At 36.8% G+C, this 10,833-nt stretch overlaps 1 protein-coding gene across 1 annotated transcript; it reads right to left on the reverse strand.

The window, feature by feature from the left end:
- Positions 1-859: 859 nt before the first annotated feature.
- Positions 860-4,901, reverse strand: LOC139883744 (uncharacterized). The gene is made up of 6 exons (XM_071867879.1): positions 4,314-4,901; positions 3,858-4,194; positions 3,550-3,744; positions 3,187-3,433; positions 1,307-1,382; positions 860-1,207 (listed from the first exon to the last, which is right to left on the reverse strand). The coding sequence occupies exons 1-6, from the start codon at positions 4,899-4,901 to the stop codon at positions 860-862; spliced, it is 1,791 nt and encodes a 596-aa protein (XP_071723980.1).
- Positions 4,902-10,833: the final 5,932 nt, after the last annotated feature.

Below are 10,833 nucleotides of genomic sequence, written 5' to 3' on the forward strand. Positions count from 1 at the left end.
CTTGTACCTTTCCCCAATGACTCTTCTCTGGGTGGCTATTTGGGGTAACTAGGACTGCATTGATGACTATTGATCCAACCTTTGGATCAATTTTTTGATCAACTCTATGTCTATCCCTTTTCCTATTTTACCCTATCCCAATGCCTCTACACTCAAATGGATTGGAGGTAGCGACTGCTGCCTCCATTAAAAAAACAAAGCTAATTTTCTTAATGGACATATTCGAAGACGACCTGCTAACAAGCTCTCATAACCTTAGCGAGGAAGACCATGTACGGATCTGAGGTCATTCCAATCCATAGCAGTTTAAATCTATCCCTTATTGCTACTTCCTCGTCCTTACAAAATAATCCCCACTCAGGACCTGATATATTGCTGGAAAGATTGTCCTCCATGCCGACCTTCAGCTTACATCGGTAAACCCTCAACCTGAAAATAAGTTGGACTTGAAAGACCTAATCAACACCAAGTCCTAATCGTTGGAGCACTGTAGGTCGGAGCGCCTGAAAAGAGAAACGAATAAAAATATTAAACAAAGATCTATGGTATATATATGTAACATATCATATAACTACTCATGCAAAAGATGTTAAGAACATACCAATGGTCCTTGTTCTGTAACATGTCTCTGTAACATGTCTGTAGGTCACATAAACACCGAAGAAGAGATCTTTCTTAGCCTCTATTGAAAACCGCGATGGATTACCATCGAGATCTCTCTTAATAGAGTTCAGGTCAAAATCATTCCGGATGACCCATCACTATGGAGTCCCCAAAAATTTACAATACCTGTTTCAAATATTGTAACACGAGCAATCAAATTGTCACTCTCTACAGCCAAAGAATCGAACCGAAGGCTTCAACTCGCCTTCAACCCATGTCCATTGATGAATTCTGTAGAAGATAATCTGATACTCATCCTTTCAGTGCTTTGAAGACAACATAAACAGATAGGATAGGGTCCTCGACTTGGCAAACTGAGGAGAATATGCGTTGCAGCTTCACTGCCTGGAATTTCAGTCAGCCAAGCCCTTGGCAATAACTGAAATGCAATGAAATAATATAAAACATAAGTAAAAGGTTCTATATAAGTACTTTGAAGACAACATAAACAGATAGGATAGGGTCCTCGACCTGGCAAACTGAGGAGAATATGCGTTGCAACTTCACTGCCTGAAATTTCAGTCAGCCAAGCCCTTGGCAATAACTGAAATGCAATGAAATAATATAAAACATAAGTAAAAGGTTCTATATAAAGTATATAAATGTAACAATTGAAATGGTGATGAAATTATATTCATCTTACCACTTCTTCTTTGGTGCGACAAATGTTTTCTTGGTAATGTGAAATGGTCATCTCAAAGTGGTGCACCATTTTAAGCCTGAAAACAGAGTCAACATACCATAAGCACACGAATTAACACACTATCGATAGCAAAATAGAGTTGATTGAGAGTAAATGCAGAGGAAATATACCAACAACAGTTAATATTAGAGGAAGTTCTTCGATCCAAATCAAACAACATGAGAGTAAATCAAATTATCAAAATACTTCCGAAAATGTCAATTGTTACACTAACGGAAAGAGATCATTTTCCATTCCTTAAATAGAAACTACATGTAAAGTTCTATTTACTCATCAAAATCACGCAAAAGAATAAACTGTCATCAAATCATTCATCCACAACACTTACAACAGAAAAAATATGAAATTAAAAGGCAAGTTTAGAGCCAAATCGTACCTTTGAATGAAAAGCAAAGCTTCATGGAAGAAATCCGTCGCTTCTTGTAAGTGAATTTTGTGAGAGAAAGAGAGAATTTGAGAGGATTAGGGTTTTAGAAGTGAGAAGAGAGAGTTGTGGTCGAGATGATTTAACTGTGGATTTCGCGTGTTTTCAAGACGATAAGGGGAATCTGAAAAGTTAATTAATCATGTTCATCCCTATTGCCACGGTTTATAAACCGTGGAGAAAAAACACACTCCCACGTCTGTCAAACCGTGTTGTATTGTACTTTTACACCACACATTTTTATCATCGTCAAAAAACCATGGCGTAAAGTATCTTACGCCACGGTTTTATACTCGTGGATGAAAAACATTAGCGTGGCACAATCCAAATTTTCTACTAGTGTTCATTTTATTCAACCAATAGAAAATAAGGTTCATACACTGTCAACTCACAAAACATCACAAAACTAGTGACACTATCTTAAGCAATTACAAAGCCCTCCACCTCAGTAACAAATCACTTAAAAAATTCTCTCTACAAGTTGATGAAAAAAAAATCGACTCTTTAATGCTATTAATCACCACCCTACTAGAACAACTTTTATTCTGAGACACAAATATTTCGTGTCTGCCAAATGAAATATATCAATGCAGCAAATAACAATCTTCGTAACATTGCCAACTTCGACTTCCCTTTAGTTTTGCGAGAAAACCAGTCTACCTCTAAGGCCCATAGATGTGGAGGACGAGTGACATTACCAATAGGCATAATAGCATCCCATACCGACTTCGAAAAGCCACAATTAAAGAACAAATGTTCCAAAGTCTCATCTTCAATCCCACAAAAACAACAAGAGACATTAGAAATCATACCCCATATTAAGAGTCGCGCCTTCACCACCAATCGTCCCAAAATAGCCAACCACAAAATAAATTGTTGTCTAGCCAGAGCACCAGGACCCCATACCAACCTATTCCACTTAACCTGCTGCTTCTTGGCTCTAATAACTTCATACCCCGACGCTATAGAGTATCGACCTGAAGGATGGCCAGTCCAAATAATTGAATCCGACAATTAGGAAATGGGTAATGCTTCAATGCAATCCCAAGCAGCCATAACAGAAGACGTGATCGGAGGGGGAAGACACCACCGGCCATTCCTCCAAAAATCCTTTACTTTTGCATCTCAACCAATGTCAGCATCCAAAAAAGAAATATTCGTAAACAAATCACATAATGCACGACCATTGATCCAAGGATCATACCAGAAAGACATGTTAATCTCCAAGCCAAGAATATATTTATAAAAAGGCTTAAAAATTACCCGAAGATTAAGAAGACTTCTCCCAGCATTACTCGAGTCATGAGGCCTAGTAACTCCTCAAAAACTCAATCTTTGTAGCTTTGTTTGAGTAACCCAGATCGCCCATAGAGAATGCTTCAAAGTAATGACTTGCCATATTTGTTTTCCAAAAGCAGCAATGTTCCACTTAACCAAGTCAGAAATACCCAAACCTCCCTCATTCTTAGCGAAACATAGCGAGCGCCATGAAACATGACTTTTTTTAGACCCTTCAGCACCAACCCATAAGAATGAACGACATTTATCATCAACAATTTTCCACACAGCTTTCGAAATCAAGAATAAGAGACACCAATATACTTGCATGCTCCTCAAAATCGAACTAATTAATTGTAGCCTCCCTGCGTACGAAAGATGACAAACAACTCATCCAACAAGTCTTCCTAAAATGGCGTCAATAAGCTCTCCACAATACTCCTTCTTAAATTAAGTGGAAACCAACGGGACGCCCAAGTACTTGATGAGTAGGATCCCTCCCAAAAACCACTACACCGAATAAGATTGTCTCTAACCTGCTTATCTCCTCCACTTAAGAATATAGAGCTCTTATCCTCATTGACACACAAACCAGAGACATTAGAAAAAACATACAGTTGATCCTTAAGCCACCTAATCGATCTCTCATCACCTTTACAATACAAAAACAAATCGTCTGCAAAACATAGATGATTAAGGCACATAGGACCACAATCTCTATGGTACTAAAAATAATCAGGAGGATTCACAAGCATCCTAAAAAAAAACTCAATTACCATAACAAATAACAAAGGAGACATGGGATCCCCTTGACGAAGGCCCCGCTGCCGATAAAATTAGCCTCTAATGACCCATTTATCATAAGAGAATACGAAACACAACGCAAACATGCCATCACCCAACCAATGAATCTCAACAAAAATTGTAAACCAAGCAAAACCTCCTCGACAAGATCCCACTGAACTGAGTCGTAAGCCTTTTTCAAATCTATTTTACAAGCACAGAAAAATTCACCCAAATCCTTATGGTAACTCCTAACAAGCTCATGAGCAACAAGCACATTATCTATGATAGATCTACCAGCCACAAAAGCATATTGGAGAGGACTAATAAGTGAAGGAAGTACCTGGGTCAGCCGACCAGTTAATACCTTAGCAACCACTTTATACAAAACTGTGCAACACGCGATCGGACGATAATCTTTAAGCATTGAGGATTACAACTCTTTGGGATGATAGTAAGCACCGACGAACCAAATTGTTTCGCCATTTTTCCAAAAGAGAAAAAAGAACTAACAGCAGTAGTAAAATCATCACCCACTAACGCCCAATTTTGCTTAAAAAACTTGGCATTAAAACCATCCAAACCTGGTGCTTTAAAATTACCAATACCCCACAAAGCATTTTTAATTTTCTCATATGAGACATCCCGACAAAGCAGAATTTCATCCTCCCCTGACAGTAATGCACCAAGTGAAATGATCTCCTCCTGAGCATGGGCTCTCTGGTGAGGATTAGTACCTAGAAGTTCTCTATAGAAGTTTACCATATGCATACTAATCTCATCCTGACATTTAGAAATAGAGCCATCTGGTAATTGAAGACTCCGAATCCCATTCAGTGCATTACGAACTAGTATCGAATTATGAAAAAAAGAGGTATTGGTATCTCCATCCTTCATCCGAGACACCCTAGACTTCTGACGATAGAAATCACGTTCTTGACCAAGTAATCCTCTATAAGCACTAACCAGAGCTTGCTTTCCATCCAACAATATTTGATTATGAGAATCCATTTGAACATGCTGCTTAACAGAGAGAAGATGGCCACGCATAATATCAACCCGTTACGAAATGGCCGAAAACTCCCTACGATTTAACTGCTGTAAAGCACCTCTCACATTCTTCAACTTCCCCCAAAGCCTATATAGCGACGTACTCAATACTGGCAAGGACCAAGCCTAACTTATCAAAGTTACAAAGGAAGGGTGCTGACTCCTCATATCAAAATAATGAAATGCTTTCCTCTTCCCTCTCTAAAAATTCCTTAAATATACCACTAAAGGGCAATGATCAAATATACCCCTCTCCAAAACACGATAAAACAGTCCAGTAAAAGCATCAGTAGCAACAAGATTCATTAGGCACCGATCCAGCTTCCCCCAAATATGATTATCCTGATTATTCGTCCATGTAAACTGATTACCTGTGGCTGACATTTCTTGTAAATTGGTAGACTAAAGACATTGCTGAAAATCATCAACACCCCCCGCATCCAAATCAAGTCCCCACTTTTTTCCTCCACACGTAACATAATGTTAAAATCGCCTTGAACTATCCAATGACCATCTATACTAACACTAAAATGAGCTAAAGCATCCCATAATACCTGTTGATCAACAACCTCATTATGTGCATAGATAATTGTCCAGTAAATCACATCGGAACCAGCCAACAACCTATAATGTAACCATTGTTCGCTCATCTCCAAAACAGGAAGACTAACCTGAGAAGAGTTATAAGCAATCCAAACCCGACCCAATTTGATACAAGCATTGTTATGGACTAAATCGCAGTTAGGTAAACTAGCACCATTCCATACCTTCGCAACATTATGACATTGCACTCTTGTTTCTAATAACCCACAAGCGACTAATTTATTCTCAGCAATCATTCGCTTGACTTCTGATTGCTTGAGCGGATCATTCAAACCAATCATCATTATCGGGGGGGGGGGACCTGAATCCATCACCTCTACTCTAATCTCTCGAACAACACTTCTCGAATCACTATTAGATGTTTCTCCAACGGAATGTAATACAACCCAAGGCGAACTAATAGCAAAAGGAACAACACTCCCTTTAACAACAAAACTCTTTCTATTAGCACCCTTACCTTTAGTACGAGGAGCAATCATCCACCAGATATTGCCAGAGGCAAAACAGAAGTGCCAGAACCATCCACCACACTGTCATGAATCAAATCATCCCGCTGAAGCTCAGGACACTCCTCTGGAACAAGAATCAAATTGCGTTCAGGATTGGAAGGCTGAGCCACTCTCGGACGCCACACCTTTTTCGGAACAGAGTAATGTTGGGAAAGATGCCCCACCTTCTTATAGAACGAACAAGTACTTGGAACCCATTCATAATACAGTTCCTGCTCAAACACTCCACCAAAGTCATCCTCCAACTTAATTGAATCAGGAAAAGGCCCCTGTAACTCCATATTTACATCCATACGAGCATAGCTCAACCTAGATTGTTCCTTTGTGCATTGATCAATAGCAATCGGGGTACCCAAACAACTATCCGTCCAACTAAACATATCATGCTTCCAAAAGATAAGAGGTAATCTTGGAAATTGAACCCAAACCTGAATCGTAGTAACCTCATCCATGCTATAATCCGTTGATGCCAGCCACTCTTTAAGCAATAAAGGTTTTCGATTAAAAGACAAAGGCCATCACTGAGTGCTTTGATCTTACCCTCCTCCGAGCTGAAGTTCATCAGAAATAAGGTTTCCTTGATCAAATGCACTGTGACCAGACCATGTTCTTCTCATCGATTCATGATAAAGCTACAAAACTTCATAAAACCAGGCTTATCACCATAAACATAACCCAACAAAGCATTCTTCCATTTAGCCGCTTCCGACGCCACATCTGCTTGCTTAAATCGAACAAACTTCTGCCCATTCTCCAACGTCGGCGGTATATAGCGCAATTTTCGATCCTAAAACACCGACCGATTAGAGCAAAATAGAGATGCAAAAGTAGGTTTAGAACCTATCACAGTTGGAGGAACCTCCAAAATCGACACATCATGAGGTTTGTTAGCCCTTGAAACCCCCAAATCTGGTAAACCTGACTTCCCCCAACACCTCCAGACGACGATGGAGCCGAACCCCCGTGAAGAGCCATGCCCAGACTGATTAGAGAGTTGAGATGATTTCGATTGTGTATGTTGAGATCTCGCCATCGAAGCTTCCAAGAGAATATGGCGACGCCGCGAGCAATATGAGACATAGCTCTTTTCTCTTTTAATTAATTATCTCAAAATATTTTAGTATATCTTTTTAACACTTTCATTTAATTGCATTATACTATATAAAATTTTCTATGTACAATTTATTTTTTTTGGTTTTTTTGGTTTTTCAACAATTTTATTAGTGAATTTTAGTATTTTATTGCTCTAACAAAATATTTTAATATATTTATAATAACGATGTTAACATTAAAAAATATAACTGTATTTATAAATAAAAATCATATAAGTAGAAGTAGTAAATAATTTGTGAATATTTGTACTACCCTAAAAAATAATATTTTTAGCCTTAATTTTCAATTCTTTTGATAAAAAATTATATGTTGGCCTAACTCTTTTATAAAAAAAAATAAAAAATTGATCGTTATTTAATTGTGAGGACTAATTTAAAGTATTTTTAGGCCTTAAATTTTCATAAAAAAAAATTTATAGGCATTATTATTGAAAAATAAAAATAAATAAGCTTTATAAACAAAATTTTGGGACCTTATTTCGTATATTTTTTAGTGTTTTTTTTGGAAGCTTTAAACTGTGGTTTTGATCGTGTAAGGGTCGAGCCGGTCCTACATGAAGGACAGAAAATTCATTCATGATTCGTCTTAATTATTTCAATGACGGCGAGAGAAATTAAATTATTAATTGTACGGACTTACTTGTAACGGCCGTAACCCGATATAGATTAAATCGTAGAATACGTCTATTATTTAGATAATTTAATTTTGGTAGTAATAGTCGCTATAGTTGTAAAATACATATCGCCACGAATAAACTTTTAAATACTTGAGTGAGCGATAAATTAACGTCACAATACTTAGAATTTAGCAGTATACAATAATCCTTCATAAACCACATTTACCTATGAACTTAGTACTTAGAAAAGTAATTACATACACCATTTTACCATTTTATATTTCGTGAAACATTTTAGTGTCAATTTCTTTCCTACAAAATAGTTAACACCGCCATCCATACATAAATGCTCAAGACAAAAATATTGACCTTGTCAGCATCACCATTTACACATGCACAAATTTTAGCTAGACATTACGGTTCACTTCTTAAATTCATCTCTTTTCAATGCAAGCATGTGACAAACAATTTTTATCCTGTCAAAATAAAAATACAATATTCAACTACGAAACTTACAATCAATTGCAAGTTTTTTTTAAAACCTATACAATAACTCTCTCCTAAACTCATAAAAACAAACCAGTAGTCCTAGGCTTTAAATGGAGTGACAAAGAAGAAAATATAGAGGCGGTAGAGGGGGTATTATTACTACAACTTATGAAAATTTGGTTGGGGAACACGGTAACACGACTGCACATCATGTATAGTAACAATTCAAGTGTTATCTATAAAAATTTGGGAAGGGAGGGAGATATTATGTTCGGTAGCATAAGAGAGTGTTATCTTTTTTTTTCCCTTTACTAGCATTGAAATAACCTGCAAGGCAGGTGCAAAACACATTCATGTCAGTGCTACAAGAGAAACTAAATTCACGATTAGAAAACCCAACACCAAGAAAAATCTCAATGAAAGTAACAACCAGCCAACAAAATTCTGTCAATTAACATTAATCATAGACAACGCAAACAACATTCAAATGCTTTCATAGCAAGTTTTAACTGCACAGGAAAACAATATCAAATCAACCTGTAGATTTGTCAAAGCCTACAAAGTCAGTAGTTGGAAACCTCATCCTAGATATCATAAATGCATTTCAATAATTTTGGGGGCAGAAAACTAATATAAGTACGTGACGATTACATAACTCTACCAGAGGTCGACAACCCAAAATCCAGCAAAGGCTATATACAATGAAAACTCTAAGTTAACTATATCAGCCCTACTCGTCACACATACATAGTCTCTTCCGTCTCAACCACTTGAGCCCAAAGTTTTCCACACAAACCAGAGCATACCAATTGTAGGAAATCACAATATAACTTGGTTTTAGTCATTACCAGGCAAATACCTCCAAGTGGAAACATCATCAATTAATATTGTCTTCACACCGACGAACTGCCACCATGTCGTGAAATCCAATACCAGTGAAATCTCGACCAAACTCCGACGAATAGAGGGGCCAAACTGAGCTGACGAGCTCCGTTCGAGTCACCACCAGTCAGAAATCAACGCACAAGGAGGAGGAGAAGCGAACGACGATGCAAGTCAAGGCCATCACCACCGTCGCCACCGGGCCGAAACCTTTCAAGGTAAATTCCAGCAGAACCTTGCATCGAAACACATAGATTTTTGCGTTAAAATACTCCCCAGAACCCATAGAATAACATACTAGGAAATTAGATCGTAATTTGAACTTTTAAGAATTTGAACCGAAACCCCAAAGTCGTGATTAAGAGAAAACTAAGCAACGGCGGAGAAAAATAACCTCATATTCGGAATCACGACGTCGAAAAGAGTCGAATAGTGGTTGGATTGGGTCGGTCGGTCGTCGGAGTCGTCAACGATGAAAATGGCAGAGGCGGAAGAGAGAGAGAGAAGCTGTCGAGAGGAAGAAGAAGAAAAGAAAAATGATTAAACCGAATCGATTCAATCTCCTTTTATAATCTATTTTGTTGTTAAATGACCATTTTACCCCTCATTCATTTGATTATTTTTAATGAAACCAAACGAGAAATTTTTTGGTCAAAGGTTATTTTGTCATTTCACGATTCCATAACCAGTTCGGTCCGATTCATTTCAAACCAGTTCGGTTAAGTACAAAATCAGTCTTCCAAACCTAAATGGAAACCCTAAACTTGATTTTAAATCTTCCGAACCTAATAAAACACTATTTGCTCATTCCGAACCTATGAAATTTTTACAATAAATACTATTAATTATTTTGAACCTGATTATATAAAAATTTGGTCAAAATGATTTTTGAATTTTAAAAATAAAATAAGAGGTTCAATTGATTTTTATTATATATCTATTTTGGTTTAAATCAATTAATTCATTATAAAATTGATTTTGGAAAATTTTACTAATCGATAAAATAAAATTTGATAACTTGTTAATTTTCAAAAAGTATTTATTTGTCAAAATAAATTTTTCTCGTCAGTGATTAATTGATTAAATTAATCATGTAGAAATCTAACAAGTAAGATGTACCAAAAATCATTTGTAGCATTTTATTTCGACGTCATTAGCTTAGAGTTTATGTTAATAAATTATCGATGTCATTAGGTTGATAATTCAAGCGGATCGAGGGAAGGACGATTTGACGAGTATACTGTGAGTTTTATTATAATTTCATTACAGTATGTTACACGTATATAGTTGATGAATGCTTTATACCACTATGCCATACATATCATTTATGCATGATTTATGATTTTACGATTTTCACGGTGTGGCATAGTTACTTTAAAACTTAAATAGCCGTAGTTGGCTGGGAGACCTTCAAATCAAAATTTGATTTACTTACGATTATAAATATAGTTTTAGAAAAACTATATAAATTTCCAACATCATATATCAAACTTCCATATATTGAGATAAAATTATCTAGGTATAAGAACCCCAAATACATGTTTTAAACTAGTCTCGAATGAATGCTCAGTTCAATAGTGCCAGGTCTCAAGGAATGACCCGTGTTTAGTTTGCGCAAATGTTACGCCATATTTATGGTTATTTGGTACGTGTTTAAGTACCCATGATAGGTAGATCACTACGGTAGTTAGCTACTACTGTTAGTAATTTCGCTATCGTT

This window comes from Rutidosis leptorrhynchoides, unplaced genomic scaffold (genome assembly GCF_046630445.1).
Source record: "Rutidosis leptorrhynchoides isolate AG116_Rl617_1_P2 unplaced genomic scaffold, CSIRO_AGI_Rlap_v1 contig443, whole genome shotgun sequence".
Taxonomy (NCBI): domain Eukaryota; kingdom Viridiplantae; phylum Streptophyta; class Magnoliopsida; order Asterales; family Asteraceae; genus Rutidosis; species Rutidosis leptorrhynchoides.